Genomic DNA, 23,059 nt, shown 5'->3' with positions numbered 1-23,059 from the left:
TTTTGATGATTTTTGACACATTTTTTCACGAATTTCACTGAAAATTTGGTAGTTGTAGATCATAATGGGTCCCAGTTCATGTGGCGAGTCATTGTAATTATAGGTCCACGTTTTGGTATAGCCCCCATATAACGGTACCTCCCGATATTCGGTAATTTGATGATTTTTGCAACATTTTTTTCACGTGTTTGTCTGAAAATTGGTATTTGTAGGTCATAATGGGTTCTAGCTCCGTTGGCGGAACCGTGCATGTATAGGTCCACGATTTGGTAGAGCCCCCATATAGCGGTACCTCCCGATATTCGGCATTTTAATGGTTTTTGCCACATTTCTTCTAATATTTCCTTTACTCTAAGGTGGAGGGTATTAGAAGTTTGGCCCGGCCGAACTTAATGTTTTTTTTTACTTGTTAAAAATTATAACCCTCATAAAATGCGAATAGAGTTAGTGATTGTCTTCAAACTTCGTATACATCAATATTATTACAAGACACGTAGATATGAAATATATCGCTTCAAACTTTCTGATACTCATAGGGTTAAAGTGTGGAATGAACATAACTCTTATCACATGCTAATCAAGTCAACGATTTTCTCCAAACTTGGTACAGAAAAATATTTTTGCCAACCATATAATGTGGAAAGGGGGTATTTCGGTTCATTTCTTCTCATACCTCACCCTCAAAGGATCAAATTTTGTAAAAAAAATATATATATAACTCTTGTAAACGCTAAAAAAAAAAACCTAAAAAGGGGTCAGAATGGGGTCCAGTCTTTATGGTTGGTCAAAAATGTTATACATGAATGGTCAAATACCGGACGTAACTCCGCCATGCGAATCTATAAATTTTAGACAATTCCGTTGAATTTAAAATTCCTAAAATATTGACTTACCATTATTTAAGCGGCATGTAAAAATTCTTAAGCTGTGGGCTATAAAATTAGGAAATTTGTCTATGACCTTCGAAATGCCTTTCGCCATAGACCTACCGTTAACATTTGTTGCGAGATATATTAAGATATCTAATATAAAATTATAACTAATTCAGCATAAACAAGTAAAAAAGCAGCTGAGTTCGGCCGGGCAGAACTTTTAATACCCTCCACCATTTGGAAGGAACTTGAAAAATTTCCAAAAATTTCCGGAAATTACCACTTAAGTGAAAACTGTTATATGGACACTATACGAAGACGTGGACCTGTACAGACAATTTCTGTGGCTGTAGCATCCATTACGACATTCAAATACCAAATTTGAAACAATTCCGGTGTGTAATGTAGCTAAAATCATCAATATACCGAATATAGGGAGGTACTATTATATGGGGGCTATACGAAGACGTGGGCCTGCATACAAAAATTATTGCCACAGGATGAAGTACCTATTACGAACTTCAAATACGAAATTTAAAATAATTCCGGTAAATAATGTCGCGAAAATCATGAAAAAACCGAATATCAGGAGGTACCATTATATGGGGGCTATGCGAAGACGTGGACCTGCACAGACAATTTTCTGTCTTAGGCTGTAGTAGACAATACGAAGTGCAAGTACGAAATTCGAAACAATTCCGGCGAATAATGTTGTTAAATTTTCAAAACACCGAATATAGGGAGGTATCATGGAGGTTATACAAAGACGTGGACCTGCACAGAAAATTTTCTGCCTAAGGCTGTAATATAGATTACGAACTTCAAATACCAAATCAGAAACAATTCTGGTTTATAATGTCGCTAAAACCATAAAAATACCGAATATCGGGAGGTATCGTTATATGGAGGCTATATAAAGACGTGGACCTGCACAGACAATTTTCTGTTTCAGGCTGTAATATTCATTACGAATTTCAAATAACAAATTTGAAACAAATCCGGTAAATAATGTCGCTAAAATCATAAAAATACCGAATATAGGGAGGTACCATTATATGGGGGCTATACGAAGACGTGGACCTTCACAGACAAATTTCTGTTTTAGGCTGTAATATCCATTACGAACTTCAAATAGCACATTTGAAATAATTCCGGTGAATAATGTCACTAAAATCATCAAAATACCGAAGATCGGGAGGTACCGTTATATGGGGGCTATACGAAGACGTGGACCTACATGAACCATTTTCAATACCAAAAGCCCTGCAGACATAATATGCGTTTAAGTAAAATTTTATCAACCTATTTAATTTCTTTCGGAAGCTTGATCGACATAGAATTTTATGCGGATCAAGAATATATATACTTTGTGGGGTCTAAAATGTATATTTCGAGGTGTTACAAGCGGAATGACAAACTTAATGTACCCTCCATACTATATATAAAGGGTATACAAAAATTATGTTCGGCGAGGTCGAACCTGTAATACCCTCCATCATTAGGGAAAAAATTAAATAAAATTATCTGGATTCAAACATATTCCACATTAATCTACAATTAAAAGTGAGATCGGTTGAAGAATGCAGTTAAAGAACCAAACTAAGACCATTAACATACCGTATATCTGAAAACCTTGGACACCTGTCGTAGAACCCTCTATGAACTACAAATACCGAATTTTAAACAAATCCGTTTGGAAATGTGCCTTAACCGAATATCGAAGGGTACTGTTATATGGCTGTCATGGCAAAAGGTGGACCTATATAGACAATTCTCAGCCACAGAAGTTAGAACAATTACGAATCCCGATTATCGGGAGGTACTGTTATATTACAGACTATTATGTCAAATTTCAAACCTTAACGTCAGATATTGTAGCCTATATCGTGATATCAACAGATAGACAGACCGGCGGACATCGTTAAAATATTGTTGACTTTTATGGAAAACCACAAGTGGCTATCGTGAGCACTCCAGTATTTAAATGTGAATAAATCTTTTGTGTTTCGTACCATCGCTTCTTACCGTGATACTATCAGCGTAGCCCGACGTCAAGAGATTGGACCCCAAAGAAAACAGCCACATCAGCAGAAATGGTTTGAAAGGTAAGGAAGCGGCTTGATCGAAACCAGCGTCGCAGTGGCCGAAAAATGGCTGGTGAGCTGAACATATTCGGCAAATATTGAAAAATGAGCTCGGGGTAAAGCCACTGAAATTCAAAAAAGTGAAAGAACTTACCCCGCAACAGAAAGAAAATTGACTTAAAAGAGCTAAAGAGTTGCTTCGCTTGGCCGAAAGTGGTGAACTGCCGAATTTGGTTTTCTCCGATGAGAAAACATTCGTAGTCCAGCAATTTGTAAACAAACAAAATGATCGTGTTTACTTGCCAAAGAGGTCAGCTGAAAATCTGCACCTTGGGTTGGCCACCAGAACTCAAGCGCCGGCCAAGGTGAAGATGTGGGCCGCCATAACAGCCGATGGTCGCTCTTCGCTCGCATTAATCGACCGTGGCATCAAAATAAATGCCGAATATTATCGCGAAAATATTCTGAAGGGTGTATTAAAGCCTTGGGCACGCAAACATTTTGGCCAAAGACCTTGGACATTCCAACAGGACTCAGCACCATCGCAATCGAAACGCGACACACAAGAATGGTTACAAAATGAAGTTCCTGGCTTCATTTCCAGCGCACAATGGCCACCAAAATATTCCGTTACCAATCCCTTGGACTATTGTGTCTGGAGTATTTTGGAAAGCAAGGTTGGCACTAAAAAACTGGGTGTTGAGAAACTCCGGTAATTTGGGTACCCTAATTTATACTCCATGTTTTCCGTCTGAGATTAAAGGCTCTGTGCCATAATTTTGACGATTATCAATTTTTGGATCTAAAGGCACAATGACCTCCTACCTTTTGAAGTCTACATGTAGGTACCTTTTAGGGAAACTATGGCCTGAAAACACTATTGTTGTTGTCGCTGTTTGTTTGTTCGTTTTGTTGAAAACACAAACAATAGATCATAAAAATACGTACGTACGAATTTTAAACTTCCCATAATAGTTAATTCATTTCCCTTGCACAACAATAACAACAACTACAACTACAATTTGATGAAATGGGGCTGGGGCCAACGTCATGTTAAATTTTCGAAAAACAAAACAAACGAGCGATACTTACCATATCTTCTTCATCCTCCATATAATTTACATTCAACAATTGTTGTTTCCATGCTAATACAGATGATAAATTACATGCTGCTGGATCGCCAGCGATGCTACTGCTACTGCCATTATTATTGTCTGTGTTGGGGGAATTTCGTGTATTTGGGGGGCTTAGGTTAGGGCCTGCCAACACTTTCGCTGAGCCAGCTGATGATGGTGATGATCGCATTGTATCATTATTCTCCGCAACACTTTCACTGCTGCTGATGCATTTATTTGGTTTTCCCCCATACTGTAGGCGTTGTTGTTGCTGCTGCTGCGACTGCTTTTGCAGAATAGGTGATCCCCTCATCGAATGTTGCTGTTGCTGAATTTGTCTCACCGAAGGTGTGGGCGATTTACCAAGGCCGCTGTCATTGCTGTCATCCGCAATTATGGGGGATTTGGCGAAATATTTCGTAGCATGTATCCGATCGTAGTCATAAATAATGGCTCGCAATTTAGGTTCGGTCAGGCTATAAAATATGCCAATATTTCGAAACATGTGATGCACCAGGCTGGAGCTAACATTGGAGGCCAGGGTGGCAGTGCTGCTGGCAAAATCCGTAATGGTACTGCCACTGAGCGATGTAGAACCCAAGGTGCTGTCCAGGCTACGATTGCTGCGTATGGTGGAATTACGATCCTGACTACTCAGAGATTCAGTGCGTTTAATGGATGTTATCGAGGGTATGTTGCGGTCTGAATCGTGCTTGTCATTGCTGTTGTTGTTCGAGGTTGAGTTTGTGGTGGTAAAAATAAATTCCTCATCTGGTTCCCACTCACTGTGATCGTCTTCATCCTGTTCGGTTATGCAAATATCGGGAATAGAATCCGATTGACCTTGCTTTTTCAATTCCTCCAGGCTGTAGTAATCCTCATCGCTGCGAAAATGCTCCTCTACCTCACCCACGGTTTTAAATTTCCATATGGGTTGATAGATACTCTCCTCCTCCTCCTTCAGCTCCGCTGCCGAGGCCTGGTTTGAGTTCCGGGTCTCCTCACAAAGTTGTGCTGGGGGTTTGGTCATTTTGTTGCGTTGCCCGGGTATGGGGGGTAACTGCTCCGTGGAGGGTGATAATTTGGTGTGCGGTGACCGTTTGGGTACAGCGGGTGGAGATTTACGCGTTTTCTTAATGTTGTTATTATTATTATTATTGTTTATTTCCGAATTGATTAATGATTGACTCGATGTCATTTGCATTTCATTATCGTTTTTCCCGTTCGACAGCAGTGAGTCATTTGTCTTTCGCACAATAATACGACCGTATAGACTACCGTTTGTCTTCATCAAGTCTAGCTTCAGATCAACACTACCGGACGACGTTTCAGCTACAACTGAATGTTTAAGCGGAGGTGGTGCAACAATCGTGCTACTGTGATCGTCGTCAATGCTCCACAACGATCTTTGTTTGTTTTGTGAGCTGTGAACAACGACGCTAAGGTAACGGAGAAAACGGAGATATTTTCTCACCATTTGCTCGTGGCTTAAATGTTTATATTTCTCGCCCGCTTGAGAGACCTTAACTAAAAATACCCACAATACCCGCTCATTGTAACTGTAGTGCAGAGCAATTGTATTTAGGCTCGCGGAGAGTTGTAGAGATTGAATGAGATTGTAAAAATCAAATATGGGCAGTTGTTCATCGGTTTGTTTATTTGCATGGACGGCGTTAATAGCAAATGTTGCCACCTCCGGAACATATGTCGATGTTATTAACTGAGATTCTTTGGCTTCCGTTTCCTTCTCGTCATCGTCTATGGCATGTGTTTGTTTAGTGTAGTGGTGATGGTGTTGTTGTTGCTGTTGCTCTTGTCTAAGTAAAGCTTCAAAGGCCTTTAAAACATTTCTCTCATGGATGCCACCTCTTTTGTTTTCTAGATTTCTGGCATTTAATTTTAAACTCTCTTCTATATGTGCCGTGCTCTCAATGGAAGAGTTATTTATTTCCTCAATTTCTATATTTTTAAGAGAGTTATTTATTGGACCCTTAATCCTCTCTTTGGAATTTCTTTGCTCATTTCTATTGTCTGGAATTAACTCTTCTTTGAAAGAGTTTTTGCTTTGCTCATTTCTATTGCCTTCCGTTAACTCTTCTTTGGAGTGGGGTTTTTCATTTTCTTCTTTAATTTCTCCATCTCTGAGAGAGTCAGTTATTTCAACATCAACTCGCTCTTTGCCAAAGTCATGTCTTGGCTCATTTCTGTTGGTTTCCGTTAACTCTCCTTTTGAAGAGTATAGTTTCTCTTTACCAAGAGCTGTAATACTCTCTTTGGGTAAAACCGGTAAATTTTCATTGTTATTGATTGGTGTCGCTTCTGCTGCCGCCGCTTGCAAATTAGGGGTTTCCTCCAGGCGCAGGTACATACCTTGACGTTTGGCTTTGTTATGATTTGTATTGGCTTGACGTAAAGGTATGTCATTGTGTGTTCTATTACCACCTGAGGCCATGGTATTGAATGGTTTTTGTTGTTGTTGTTCTTGGTAAGGTTGTCTTTTCACTTGTTTATTTATTAAATGCCACATAAATTCCTCAACCATTTGCCGATAATGATCTTCTTCGTTGTTGGTAGGTAGGTAGTCAACATCAACACTGGCCAAGGACTCTGTTGATGATATGCCACCAACACCACCACCACCTCTTCTAAGTGTCACAATTTCCGTTGAATCTGTTAAATCTTTATGCGCTCGGATATTTGACTTATTAGTCATTAACACGTTTTGAGAAATTTGTAAATGTTTTGAAGTATGAGTTGTGAAGGTGGCGCCCAATTGATAACGACGTTTGGCCGGTATGCTTTTGGGATAGCACAAACACTCATCGAAATCTTCAATGCCTAAAGCTAACAACCAGCTATTTACACCATTCAACTGATTGTTGACATACTGATGATGATGATGGTGATGACGCAGCGAGGCCAGCCATTGGCAAATGCTGGCATTCAAATAAACCGATTGTAAGCTGGAATTATTTGCAGTGGGAGCAGCCAATGTCTCTATAGAATATTGGCTCTCCTCTTGATCGACATTTGAGGAAGCCGATCTTAAAAATTTCGCCTTGGAAATACGTTTCTTTTTCGGTCCCTTTTCGTGTTGACTCAGACTCTGGGTGGAGAGAAATTCCTCCTGCGACTTAAGTAATTCCAAATCTCTATTTTTTAATCTACCATAAATATGCTGATCACTACAGCTGGTGGCACTGCGTTTTAGCTCACAAATACGCTGCAAATCGAAGGTATCTTTGGTATGGAACACCTGATCATAACCCTCAACGTTGTGAACAATTTCCAAGGCAGCAGCCGGGGACTTTTTCGTTTTCAAATCACTTGAGCGATTTTTTCGCAGAGATTCCCAAAAACTGGCCAATCGCTTGGGTTTGACACTTTTATTGAACGATTGAGATTTGCGGATTTTCACTTGTTTCTGTGGTTTTTTCTCTTCTTCCTCGCACTTTATTAGACAATCTTCACTACCCGACTTTTTCAAATACTTTTGTTTATTCTCCTCCTTCACCTCTATCTCTTCACTTTCCTCTTCCCGAAAACTAAACGTTAATTCCAATTGTTTATGCTTACGACACGCACAATCCTCGGCATCGTTACCGCTATAAAATTGCGAACAATACTCACAGATATTCTCGTAAATATTATTTGTACTCTCGACGGGTGTGGGTCCCAAACTTTGGACACCATTCACAATACACTCACAAAAACTACACAGTGGACCGCGAGCGCTAAAGACACCGTAGTTACAGCCGCGACATAAATTCTCGTAGATATTATCGCGCGGTCCCACCAGGGCGGTACGAAAATATTTTTGCAACAACACTTTCCGATTCCCGTCCAAATATTGCCGATCGCCAAAGTCGATGTTTTCGTAATTACGTTTTTCCTTATCTTTGTCGTCGACGGAACTCGACGTTGTGGAAGATACCGAAAACTTGCCGTTTAGTTGAGTGCTTGTTTCGTAAACGAACTGCTGAGCACCATTAAATGGACTGGTCTGGTTAGAGTTGTTTTCAACCGCCGCCGCCGCCAAATATGAGTATATCTGATTGTTATTGTTGGCTGGGGCGATGACGTTTTCTCGTTGATGGGGAGCCATGAAATTCTCATAGAGAGCCGTGGTGGACGCTCCATCACAGCCAAGAGCCGTAGCAGCAGCCGCCTTGGGCACAGACGATCGTTTGTTTTCATATTTCATGGTGTTATGATTGTTACTGTTGTTGTTGTGGTGGTGGTTGTTATTTTTGTTGTTCTTGTAGCAGTGGTTGTTGTTTGGACTATATTTGTTTGTATCTTTCTCCTGACTCATTGTTGGCTTCGTGTGTTGTTATTTTTGTTGTGGTTTATCTGAACACTTGCGGTTTAATCACGGAGACCCCATACTTTTACTCTCTGTTGTGTAAGTTCTCTTTAATTTTTTTTCTTAACAAAATATTTCTCTTTTGCTCACTCTCTCAAAAGATAGTTGTTTTTCTCTCTTTCTTATTCTCGAATTCTTGTTGTTTTTGTTTATTACGATTTATTAACACATTTGAACTTCACGACTTTTAAATAAACGAAAATTTAATTTTTTACTTCTTCCCCGGCCCATAACCAATATTTCTACTTGTAAAATGAGGACCCTCCCTGAGGGAGAATCTGTGTAAGTGCTCGTGTGAGTGTGTGTGCGCGTACACGCGTTTTCTTTTGTGTATTGTAAATGGGTTCTTGGGGAGCGTATCATATGGCATTCTGCTGGTGGTTGGTACTGTTGCCGCATTTCTTAAGTTTATCTTCAAAGGTTATGGGCTTTTAATTGATCATTTTTTATTTTTTGTGTGACTGTTTGTTATTTTTTTCATTTTGTTTTGTTCCCCATTTTCTTCATGTCCATGTTTTTTTGGTACCATGGCATTATTGGTTATGTGAGGTTTTATTTATTTTTATAGCTTGTTTTCTTTCATTCACGATTTTGATACAGTGGGACGAGAGTATAAAATTTACACAAGGCTCGAATAATGCTCGACAACTCAAAAGTGCGGTAAGTGAGAGCGAATAAAGAGGGAAATTTTGACAGTTGAGTTTGCAAATTCTTGCTCGGAAAAGATTCTGGGTAAGAGATATCCATTATCATCAGCTGATTGAAAATCAGAAAAATGATAAAATGCATTTAGCCTTGTAATTGTAGGTCTTCCTCAGAACCCGAATGGAATTACGGGCTAAATGACATGAACTATACGGTCTTCGCCCTCACAAATGGGGACAAGATGAGAACCCGTATATTTGCGAAAAGAACCTTAAATCTAATACATCTTTCTAATTTCAGTAAAGGGGACATCATCACCGCATGGATCGATGGAGATAGTAGTAGTAGTGGTCAACACAACACATAGAGATGTCATAGACCTGTTAAAGAAAATGCGACATCATGCTTGGATGTGATGCAAATGCCCATTACTTCTGCAGGGGAAGAAGCGGCACGAAAATCAGAGGTGAGTCAGTATTCAATTTTATTCCCAACAATAATCTTAAAATATTTACTCTGGGTCACACTATATTTCAAAATAGCGTAATGGGGAAGCCACGGATATCAGCCTCTCTAATATTTACGACTCTGCTATTAGCAAATAGAAGGTATCTGACAAGTGCTCCGTCTCAGATCAAAAGATGATATTCCTTCAGGTGCCTAAATGCGGTGTCAGACAGAAATCTTATAGGAACCCAAGATGGACAGACTGTGGCAAATTCAAATCTCTTAAGTCAGAACTGAAATATAATCCGCGAGACCTGAAATGCTCGAGAGATCAGTGAATGTTTTTAAAAGTGTCCTTAGCTCGCTATGAGAAATCTTGTCCAATCACCTAACCTGAGAGGAAATCGCACCCGTTTTGGTAAACTTAGTACCATACTATTCTTAGGAAAACAGTATGTATTCTTAAAGGGGAAGGGGGGCTGAGGTGTTATAAAATATGTCTTATTGCGCTCAATACATGCATGTACTTTAGATAAGAGTAGGGAGCTGAAACCACAAATCGTACATCGGATGTATGTCACAGTGGTCTTACCTAATTGATCTACCGGTGCTTCGTCTGTTGGCATGCGATTGAGTCTAGATCGCTTATATCCAAATTAACCACCTTGCAAAGGACGGCGTTCTTACTGACAACCGGATCTTTAAAGAGCACTCCTTGGTCACTGGATTTTTCTGGCTAAAATTCCAGCATCCAGAAGTGCATTGAGATTTGGAAAAACGGGAGTATACCCTTTTCGTGTTTTGGAAATATATGTCCTCAAAAACCTTTGTTGGATCCCAAGCCATAATAAAAGAAAACCTGCTTCTAGAAGGTCCTCGCCGCAGGAGCTTCGATCATATGGCATTTGGAAACTGCATGCAAGGTATGTAGGACCATCTGGCCGGTAATATCGAAAGGAACATGTTGCATTCTATCAAATTGTAGGCCAGATCTAAGAATCGCTGTATTCTAACTTCTATATCTTCCCTTTACCCTGCCTCCAATTTTCAATCCTAGGATGAACCGAAGGACTTCGAAAGAAGCACCTGTATAACCTAATCAAACCATATGTAAAAAAAAAAAAACAAGTTAAAAAGCAGTAAGTTCGGCCGGTTCGAGCTATGATTACCCAGTAAGTTCGGCCGGTTCGAGCTATGATTACCCTTCACCATTTGGAACGAATTTGGAATTAAAAAAAAAATAGAAAACAAGATTCGTTAAAAATTCTGTTAAAATTTAAAAATACCGAATATAGGGAATTACCATTATTTTAGGGTCCATACGAAGACCCTGACCTGCATAGACACCTTAGGGTACAAAAACATTAGAAGAAATGTGGCAAAAACCATTAAAATGCCGAATATCATGAGGTACCGTTATATGGGGGCTACACCAAAACGTGGACCTATAATTACAATGTTTCGCCACACGAACTAGGACCCATTATGACCCACAAATACCAATTTTTAGATAAATCAGTGAAAAAATGTGGCAAAAATCATCAAATTACCGAATATCGGGAGGTACCGTTATATGGGGGCCATACCAAATCATGGACCCATACATGCAATGTTTCGCCACCTGAGCTGGAACCCATTATGACCAACAAATACCAATTTTCAGACAAATCCGTAAAAAAATGTTGCAAAAATCATCAAATTACCGAATATAGGGAGGTACCGTTATATGGGGGCTATACCAAATCATGGACCCATACATGCAATGTTTCGCCACCGGAGCTGGAAACCATTATGACCCACAAATACCAATTTTTAGACAAATCCGTGAAAAAATGTGGCAAAAAAACTAAAATACCGAATATCGGGAGGTACCTTTATATGGGGGCTATACCACAACGTGGACCTATAGATGCAATATTTTGCCACACGCTCAGGGACCCGTTATGACCTACAAATACCAATTTCCAGACAAATCCGTGAAAAAATGTGGCATAAATCATCAAAATACCGAATATCGGGAGGTGCCGTTATATGGGGACTATACCAGAACGTGGACCGATATATCTCATTTTCAATACCAACCATCCTAGACACAATGCAAATAGCTCTGCTAAATTTTGGCGCTCTAAGTCAAATAATGTGGGTTGTATCGTGATTTCAACAGACAGACAGACAAACGGACAGACAGACATCGTTAAATCGACTTAGAATTTTAAGCTGATTATGAATATATATACTTTATGGGGTCTAAGACGAATATTTAAGGATGTTACAAACGGAATGACAAAGTTAATATACCCTCCTTTCCGAGGTGGAGGGTATAATAAATATGAAATAATTCCGAAAGGTGATGTTACTTAAAACATCAAAGTACCGATTATAGTTATATGCGGCCTATACTATGACTTGGACTTACGCATGCAATCACCTGTCATAGGCTGCAGAACCCATTACGACCATCAAATTCGAAATTTGAAACAGATTCGGTTAATAATTTCCATAAAATCAACAAAATACCGAATATGAGGAGGTACCGTTATATGAGGGCTGTACGAAGACGTGGACCTGCATAGACAATTTTCTTCCATAGATTATAATTCCTATTAGGAAAAATAAATTTGAAACAATTCCGGACTATAATGCCATCATCAAAATACCGAATATAGGAGCTATAGTTATATGGGAGCTATAGGTAAACGTGGACCCATATAGTCCATTTTCAATACCAATACCTGTAGACGAACACACACATTTGAGTAAAATTTAGCAATTTACTTCAATTCGTTCGGATGTGATTTGCACAGACGGACGGACATCGCTAAATCGACATAGAATTTTATGCCGATCAAGAATATATATACTTTGTGGTTTTTAAAATATATATTTCGAGGTGTTACCAACGGAATGACAAACTTAATATAACCTATACTATGGTTAAGGGTCTAAAAACGAATACCAGAGCTGATTTGTTTGGAAAGTAGAACCGAAACCTTAAAAATACAAAAAAAAAAATATAGAAGGCATCATTATAAGAGGGTTATAAAAAAAAAATATTAAAATATATTGAAAACTTTGAAAAAAACATTAGTTGTTAAAAATAAAAATATTTCTCTTTTTCCAACCCACTGTGTGGTGTCAACCCAATCTTGAAATTTGTTATTTGCCATTAATTCAGAAAAAAAAAAACAGCAACACTTCTCCCTGCCTTTGATTGTATCAACTCTTTTTCTTCCGACATTTCAGAATTATAAATGTTGCTGGCTGACTGGCTGGTTGGTTGGTGTTGCCATCAGTCAGCTCATATCTTGCGATTTCAAAACGTCTTGTGGTTTATTAAAAAAAGAGAAAAAAATAAACAAATAACAAGAGGGGCTTTTTAACTCATCCGAATCGAGTGACTCATATCGCATGAATGTCTATATATATGTGGAGGGGTCGGTCAGCCAGAGGTATAGGGAATATGTGAAAACCAGTCACAACAATAACCAACCCAACGGAGATACAAACAAATAATCGTTGTTTACAATTTGTGAGAGTTGCTACAAAACTGAATACCTATCTGAGTTTTAAATTTTGTTTTTGCATTTGTTTTCTGGCCTAAGGTTGTTGCTTTTTGTTGTTGTTGTTTTCAGTTAACAATAATTGCAGTTAACAGGTGTTCTTAACCTACTACCAAGTCATTTATTCTTCGTATAAAGGCAAAATATTTTTTTTTTTTTTTCACAACTGCAATGTGGTGTTGAGAATCGGAACAGTCTAAATCGTTATGATTGGATATTCCTAAACTATGTTTTGGGTAATATAAACACTTTTTGGAAAATTGGAAATAAACCGGAGTTCATGAAGATCATAAGAATTAGGCAATACTTTTAGGTCGTTTAGAAGTTTCCCAAATTTCATTATAATTTTTTTTAATAAATTAAAAATCTTTTAACAAGAATTTTAGACTTCTTCCACATTCCTTATAATCAGCATATAGTAATATTCAATTTATAAAGTGTAAAAAGTTCATACGACACACTCCTTCTAATAGCTCCCTCACAAAGAATATTCCATTTTATTTCAGTACTAGCAAGTGCCCGCTACTTCATCACCGAAAAGTCCATCTTAAAATTTTGGGTTCGTTCCAACAGTTCGTGTTAGGTCTTGTATAATCTCACCATAGTATGTCTTCCGTTTGTAACACCTCGAAATATACATTTTAGATCCCACAAGGGATATATAAATATACTTGATCAGCATAAAATTCTATATCGATGTCCGTCTCTCTGTCTGTCTATAGGTCCGTCTGTGGAAATCACTCTAGCTTCCGAACGAAATGAAGTAGGTTGATAAAATTTTACTCAGATGTGTGTTTGTTCGGCAGGACTTTTGGTATTGAAAATGGGATACATAGGTCCCATATAGCTGTTCCGACAGATTTAAAGTATTTTTGACTACTTTAGTCACAATTTTAACAAATTTGTTGTAAATTGGTAGCATATGTTCCCATTATGTAAGAAACATCCTTGCGTAAATCTGTCATTGTAGGTATAATTCCTGATATAGTTTCTAAATAACTGTACCACCAAATATTCGGTATTTTGATTTTTCGTATCACACTTTTCGCCGGAAATGTTTCAAATTTGCAATTTGAAGTTCCTATGGGGTACTACATCCTATGACAGAAAGTTGCTCAAACAGGTTTACGTCTTCGTATGGCACCCGTGTAATGGTACCTCCCTCTATTCGACATTTTGATGATTTTAAATTCCGTATTTTTATGGCTTCAACGACATTATTCATCGAAATCAAATTTCCTATTTGAAGTTCTCAATTGGGACTACTATCTGTGACAGAAAATTGCCTATGCAGGTCCACGTCTTCGTATAGCCCCCATATAATGACACCTCCCTATATTCTGTATTTTGAGGATTTAAGCGACATTATTCACTGGAATTCTTTCAATTTCGTTTTTGAAGTTCCCAATGATTCAAAATTAGAACTTTTAGTACTTTTCCAGCAATTATAGTACGCATTTGCATAACCACACCCGATATCAAGAGAGACCTCAACATCAAATTTCGGGATTCCACCATTCACTCAATACCAAATTTAGCAGCATTTAGTACTTTTCGGCCTAATTTGAGTACTTTTTTGAAAGAAGGTTCCATATCTCGATCCTAGACACCAAAACTAAAGGCAATTCAAAATTTCAAGAATTCAGTGTTATTCTTCCCCCAATACAATCTTTGTCCAATTTTGTACATTTGTACAACTATAGTTCGTATTTCCAAATCTACCTGACCCTCAGATACTAACAGTTATCTAAATATCAAATTTCAGAATTTTATCTCTACCAATTCAAGCAAGACCAAATTTAGTACCATTTAGTACTTTTAAAAATTACAAATACAGTACACATTTCCAAAATCACCTCCATATTTCAATTCCAGATACCAACATCAAACCAAATATAAAATTTCAGGATTCCAGCTGTATTCTTTTACTTTATACCAAATCAAACAAGAAAAAATTTAGTACCACTTAGTACTTTTCGTACAATTATACTACACTTTTCTAAAACCACCTCCATATCTCAATTCTAGATACCAACGGAGACCTCAATTTGAAATTTGAGGATTCCAGCCCTACCCCTACACCCAATACTAAATTTAGTACAATTTATGAAATTTAGAACTTTTCGAAACCTAAGATACCAACAGTTTATTAAATATCAAATTTTAGGATTCCAGCTCTATTCCTTCAACCAAGACCAAATTTAGTACAATTTAGTACTTTTTGTACAATTATAATTTAAACTTGCAAAACCACCTCCATATGTCAAGGCTGTACATGAACCGTCAATCTAATAAAAAAAAAATCAAACTGCAAACACTATCCGCTTACCCAATACCAAATTGTACCAAATTCAGTACCCTTAGGTAATTTTCATACAATTTTCCAAAAACAACTTTAATTCTCAAACCTACCACAAACAGCAACCACAATACGAAAGCTTCGAAGTTCCAACTCTATCCCTCTAAGTACTTTTCGAAGAATTATAGTACCCGTTTCCAAAACCACCTTCATAACTCAATTCCAGATACCACGAGAGACCTCAATAATCACTTTCAGGATTTTAGCCCAATACCTTCGCTTAATACCAAATTTAGTACGATTTAGAATTTTTCGTACAAATATAGTACCCGTTTCCAAAACCACTTCCATATCTCAAGTCCAGATACTAAGGGAGACCTCAATAAACACTTTCAGGATTTTAGGCCTATCCCTTGACATAATACCAAATTTAGTACGATTTAATATTTTTCGTAAAAATATAGTACACATTTCCAAAACCAACTCCATACCTAAATTCCAGATACCAACAGAGACCTCGACATCAAATTTGAGGATTCCAGCCCTATATGGACAGGGGCACCAATACCAAATTTCAAATTTCAAGCACTATCTCTTCACCCAATACCAAATTGTACCAAATATAGTACTATTTGGTACTTTTCGTTCACTTGTAGTACACATTTCCAAAACCACATCTTTATCACAAATCTGCCACCAACAGGGACCCCAGTACCAACACTTCGAAATTCCAGATCCATCAGTTCTTCTTTAACCAAACTGTTTCAAATTTAGTACCAATTAGTACAGATCGCACACTTAGAACACATTTCCAAAATACTTTCATATATCCAAATTACTTTCAAGCCTTGATTCTTATACCAATTTTTTTAGCTCTGTCCGTTCACATAATACCAAATGGCACCATTTTAGAACTTTAGTTCCATTTTAGAAATGTTCGTAAAATTAAAGTTCGAATTACCAAAAACCCTTTGGTACAGATATTCTGCATTCCATCAGTGACTTTAAGTTCAATTTTAGGACATTCCGTTTGTTCAATACAATGTTTTCAATTTTAGTACGAATTAAAAAAAAAAAAAAAAACAAGTAAAAAAGCTTAATTTTGGCCGGGCCGAATTTTGAATACCCTCCACCATTTGGAACGAATTTGGCAATTCTCAAAAACAATTGAATCCGTAAAAAATTCTGTTAAAATCTTAAAAATGCAGAATGTAGCTGTTATATTAGGGTTTATATGACGACATGGACCTGAATAGGTAACATTTGTCATAAGCCAATACAACATTCAAAAAAAATCGGTAATAATGTAGATAAAATCATCAAAATACCGAATATTGGGAGGTACCGTTATATGGGGGCTATACGAAGACGTGGACTTGCACAGACAATTTTCTGTCATAGGCTGTAGTATCTATTACGAATTTCAAATACCAAATTTGAAACAATTCCGGTGAATAAATTTGCTAAAATCATTAAAATACCGAATATCGGGAGATACCGTTATATGGGGGCTTTACCAAAACGTTGACCTACATGGCCCATTTTCATTACCAAAAGTCCTGCAGACATAACATACATTTGAGTAAAATTTTATCAATCTACTTTAATTCCTTCGGAAGCTAGGGTGATTTCCACAGAGGGACAGACGGACGGACATCGCTAAATCGACATAGAGTTTTATGCTGATCAAGAATATATATATACTTTGTGGGGTCTTAAATGTATATTTCGAGGTGTAACAAACGGAATCACAAACTTAATATACCCTCCATACTATGGTGGAGGGTATAAAAACCCAGCCTTATAACACACCCTAGATTGGTTGTCGTCCATTTTTCAAGATTCTCTCTTAAGCCGTTTCATCATGGCGTTGATTCTCGATCTGTCAGTCAATTCACTACTCTTTTATGTATATAATGCTATTCTTCTATTTAAATCAAAGCCCTTCTCAGCAAAAAAAAGCCCTGCTTTAGAAAAAATCTCCACCGTTTATGACTTAGGTCAAAATGACTCTCAACGTTCCCATTTATATTTACTCAAATTACAATACTTTTACTCTCTGTGCTCTCTATTTGAACTGTTGAATGAATGAATGCAGAGCATGACAGGTTGTATGTCTACCTGTCTGTCCAATTTAATTTGTTTACCTTTTTTCACTACCACTTTAAATACGGACTACGACGACGACAACAACAACGTCCACCACTTCTATGGATGGGAAAATGGCAACAGGTTTTTCAGTTCAGTTCAGATCGAGTTGAACGCTATGCAAAACAATGTGGATGCCTGTGGCACATCTTCACAGCGTTTCATGGGGTGGGGGATAAAAACAACAAACAAAGGTGTGTATGTACCACACACACACACTATCAAAAATAAACATCAATCAATCAAATCAAATACATACATGCAGATGCAAATACATTCTGGACATCCACTGGCCCACTGTGGTTGTTCGGATATGGATAATTAAAAACAAAAAAAAAACTCATTGAAAATGCCATGAAAATTACAAATTATCCAGCGAAAATTTTTTCTAAAGCATTTATTTTAATGGTCCATAAATAAGGTAGACGGACACGTTAGACTAATAGAAAATCATGTTGATAATGAGTTAAATTACTGTTGTTGTTGTTGTGGAAAATTTAAATGATTTATTGTTTGTGGTTATGAGTGATAGTGGAATTATATACGTTTTCTGTTGAAAATTGAATATTGTTTAGAAAAATTTAAATAGTTACACTTCACGAAATGTCGCATATATCTGAATGATATATTGAAATGGATTCTAACGAGTAAAGAATTATTAGTCGTTTTTGCCGACAGAAGTATACCCTTAGCCAATGTTCGATTATTTAAATATATTTTGACTTCTGTTATGATTATTCAAAATGTTGACCCTCTATGAATTAGGTTCCGGAAAAATGGACCAATATTTGTATCGATTCTAAATAAATATGATATGAGCATTGCGACGTGCCAGATTTGGACTATATTGGATACTTCTTTCACTTTATATTTCACATGCGTTTAAAAAGTGTTAAAATGAACATGAGGTGTAAAATATAGTCGATCGAAGTATTCCAATTCCATACTTCATCTAATACAGATAAGAATATTGGTATAGGCAAAATTACAAGAAAATTGTTATCCAATTTTATGCGAAATCATTAATTCCATATTCATCTTAGGCTTCTGTTTGAAATATTTAGATATAGCATGTTGTAAAGAATCGATGACATGTTTCGCATATTATAACAGATAAAAGTAAAGAGAATTATGACCATTTGTGGGTGAGGTACCAGAAGGTGTTCACAGATATATATCATCTCCACAATAGATCTTGCGTTAGCAAAAATGATTGAATGTGTGAAATTGGAATAGAGTTGAATGCTTATTTCGCTTTTTTTGAGCGTTTTGTTTTCCAACATCTTGAACCCTATGTGGGGGAGGTACCAGAAGAAATAGTCAATATTGAGATGTGGCAAGTTTTGAAAAGAATCAGATATTAATTTCGCGTCTTATATACTTCTTGGATATACACAATTTTGACCGTTTTGTGCATGGTACCAAAAAGAGTGGGCCGATATATTCCATCTTTACACATAATTCGGCGTTGATGGTGTGTGAAATTTGAAGGCAATCGATTTTAAATCACATTTTAAAGGAGTTATAATTATTAAAATGTTGACCCTTTGTGGAATAGGTATTTGGTGGAGTGGTTCGATATTGTTCATTTTCGCGCTTGACTTAGTTTTTATAAAAGTATTGAACAAGAAAAAAAAACTCCACAACGCGCATTTGTCTAAAAGTTGGTATCTGTGGGTTCTAATAGGTTATAGGTCCGTTGGCGAAACATTGTATGTGTAGGTCCACTTTTTTGTACAGCCCCATGTAGCGGTACCTCCCGACATTCGGTATTTTGATGATTTTTGCTTCATTTTTTAACGGATTTGTCTCAAAATTGGTATTTGTTGGTCCTAATGAGTTCTAGCTTCGGTGGCAAAACATTGCATGTATAGGTCCATGACTTGGTATACCCCCACATAATGGTACCTCCCGATATTCGGTATTTTGATGATTTTTGCCATATTTCTTCGTGCATTTGTCTAAAAATTGGTATTTGTGGGTTCTAATAGGTTATAGGTCCGTTGGCGAAACATTGTATGTGTAGGTCCACGTTTTTGTATAGCCCCATATTTTCCCAAGAATATGTCTAAAAATTGGTATTTGTGGGTCAAATGTTTTCTTTACCCTAAGGTGGAGGGTTTTCAAAGTTTGGCCCGGCCTAACTTAATGTTTTTTATACCCTACACCACATAGTGGTAAGGGTATTATGTCTTTGTGCATTTGTTTGTAACAGGCAAAAGGAAACGAGATAGACCCATAGTTCCTTTTGATGATCTTAATAGAATCACTTTCTGAGTTGATTTATGCATGTCAGTCCGTCTGTCCGTCCGTCTGTCCATGTATTCTTGTGAACAAAATGCAGGTCGCATTTATTATCCGATTGAGATGAAATTTTGCAAACAACATTTGTTTGGCCCAAGAACGAACCCTATTGAAATTGGAGATAATCGGTAAAAATTTAGATATAGCTCCCATATATATCTTCGTCCGATTTGCCTTTTATTGTGCACCAAACGTGTAATATCAGCCCGAATAGTATGGAATTTTTCACATACAACCAAATTAGGCCTGAAAATAAGTATGCCAAATTTTATCGAAATCGGTTCAGATATAGCTATAGCTCCCATATATAATGTTCATCCGATTTGTTATTTTTGTCCTCTGCAGCCGTAGTATGCACTCTGTAACAACAGTATTTGGGGAAATATATCAAATGTAGCTCGGAAATACCTTTGCTAAATTTTATCGAGATCGGTTCAGATTTGGATATAGCTCCCATATATAACTTCGTCCGATTTACCTTTTATTGTACACCAAACATCTAATATTTGCCCAAATGGGATAGCATGCCAAATTTGGTGAAGATCGGTTCAGATATAGCTATAGCTCCCATACATATTGTTCATCCGATTTGTTGTATTTGTTACCCACAGCCGTAATATGCACTTCGTAGCAACGATATTCAGGGAAATATATCAACTACAGCTCAGACATATCTTTGCCAAATTTCATCGAGATCGGTTCAGATTTGGATATAGCTCCCATATATATCTTTACCTGATTTCAAATTAGTTTTGCATCAAATGGAGAATACAAGTCCGAATTTAAAAGATACAAATGCTTCGGCATATTTAGTCCTTTAAGCTTTAAATTATAATTATAATCAAAGCGTGTATGATTGAATTCTCCCATAAAAACTTTTAATTGTTATGTGAAGCTCTACTAAGTTAGCAAAGTGGTGTAGGGTATCATAAAGTCGGCCTCCCCGCCCGACTTTAAGACTTTCTTGACTGGTAATTATTCAAAATGTTGACCCTTTTAGGAGGAATGGAGAGAATCGGTTCAAATTTAGATATAGCTCCCATATATATCTTCAACCGATTTCAGGTTAATTGTGCAACAAAAGGTGCAGTCCAAATGCCCTGAATTTTGGCACATCGATCGAATTTAGTATACAAGCAGTACATCAAATATGGATAAAATCGTTTCATATATAGCTATAGCACCAAAATATATGCCTCATCCGATTTGGGTTATTAAGCCCCTCACATGCAACTTATGGAGCCCAAAAATACCTCTATCAAATTTTCGAGATCGGATCAGATTTGAATATAGCTCCTATGTATATCTTTATCCGATGTCTGTTTTTTTCTTTTTTTTTTGTGCCCAAAATGGCTAATATCAGCCCAAATGGGCTGAATTTTGGCAATTCCAAGCAAGTACATCAAATTTGACGAAAATCGATACAGATATAGTTATAGCTCCCATATATATGTTTCATCCAATTTGGTGTTAAAGTCCTTCACATTCGTAATATGCACTCAACAACATTTATGTTTGAAACAAGATATTAGAAATACCTCTACCAATTTTCATCAAGATCTGTTCAGAGGTGGATATTTGGCCCATAGTATGCAGGATATATTATGTTTGTCATTCCGTTTGTTACACCTTTAAATATACATTTTAAACCCCAGCAAATATATATACCATTGATCAGCATAAAATTCTATGTCGACCTGTGGAAATCACTTGGAAATCACTTTAGCTTCCGAACGAAATCACCTTAGCTTCCGAACGAAATGAAGTAGGTTGATTACATTTTACACAGATGCGTGTTTTTTCTGCAGCTATATTCGATTTGAACAGCGAGCCCTCAAATAATACCTCAAAATATTCGGTATTTTCATTATTCACCGGAATTGTTTCATATTTCGAATTGGGAGTTCCAGGTGTTCGCATAGCCCCCATATAACGGTACCTCCCTATATTTGGTATTTTTATGTATTTGTGACATTATTTACTGGATTTTTTTCAAGTTTCGTATTTGAATATTTTAGTTGTCTAGGACAGAACTTGTCTATACAGGTCCACGTCTTGGTATAGACCCCAATATAACTGAAGCTCTCTATATTTTATGATTTTTAACAGTATTTCTATACCCTCCACCTTGGAAAGGAGGGTATATTAACTTTCGTTTGTAACATGCCTAAATATTCGTCGTAGACCCCATAAAGTATATATATTCATAATCAGCATGAAATTCTAAGCCGATTTAACGATGTGCGTCTGTATGTCTGTCCATCTATCGGTTGAAATCACGATACAGCCCACGCCAAAATTTAGCAGAACGATTTGTATTCTGTCTAGAACGGTTGGTATGGTAAATGAGATATATCGGTCCAAGTTTTGGTATAGTCCCACCCACCATTTGGTACCACCCGATATTCGATATTTTAATGATTCCAATTTTTTCACGGATTTGTCTAAAAATTGGTATTTATTTGTCATAATGGGTCCTAGTTCGTGTGGCGAAACATTGTATGTATGGGTCCACGTTTTGGTATAGCACCCATATAACGGTACCTCCTGATATTCGGTATTTAGATGATTTTTGCCACATTTTTTCACGGATTTGTCTGAAAATTGGTATTTGTAGGTCGTAATGGGTCCTAGTTCGTGTGGCGAAACATGGTATGTCCACGTTTTGGTATAGCACCCATATAACGTTACCTCCCGATATTCTGCATTTGGATGATTTTTGCGCGCATTTGTCTAAAAATTGGTATTTGTGGGTTCTAATGGATTATAGGTCCGTTGGGGAAACATTGTATGTGTAGGTCCACGTTTTTGTATAGTCCCATATTTTCCCAAGAATATGTCTAAAAATTGGTATTTGTTGGGCAAATGTTTCCTTTACCCTAAGGTAACATATTTTTTTAATATCTAAATCTTTGCAAATGGTGGAGGGTACTCAAACTTCGGCCCGGCCTAACTTGCTGTTTTTATACCCTCCACCATAGTATGGAGGGTATATTAAGTTTGTCATTCCGTTTGTAACACTTCGAAATATACATTTTAGACCCCACAAAGAATATATATTCTTGATCAGCATAAAATTCTATGTCGATTTATCAATGTCCGTCCGTCTGTCCGTCTGTGGAAATCACTCTAGCTTCCGAACGAAATGAAGTAGGTTGATTAAATTTTACTCAAATGTGTACTATGTCTGCAGGACTTTTGGTATTGAAAATGGGTCAT

The 23,059-nt window shown here is 37.1% G+C and overlaps 1 protein-coding gene across 1 annotated transcript in view; it reads right to left on the bottom strand.

The window, feature by feature from the left end:
* The window catches only part of LOC101893978 (uncharacterized), a 71,510-nt gene extending 62,889 nt beyond the window's left edge, over nt 1-8,621 (bottom strand). Inside the window, exon 1 of the mRNA XM_005182191.4 lies at nt 4,049-8,621. Coding sequence (XP_005182248.2) covers nt 4,049-8,386 — 4,338 coding nt within the window. The 5' untranslated portion in view covers nt 8,387-8,621. The remainder of the gene's footprint in view (nt 1-4,048) is intronic.
* Nucleotides 8,622-23,059: the final 14,438 nt, after the last annotated feature.

The sequence above is a fragment of the Musca domestica genome, unplaced genomic scaffold (assembly GCF_030504385.1).
Source record: "Musca domestica strain aabys unplaced genomic scaffold, Musca_domestica.polishedcontigs.V.1.1 14, whole genome shotgun sequence".
NCBI classification, from domain to species: Eukaryota; Metazoa; Arthropoda; class Insecta; order Diptera; family Muscidae; genus Musca; species Musca domestica.
Note: the sequence above shows the minus strand (reverse complement) of the source record. Positions and strands in the feature narration are given on the sequence as shown.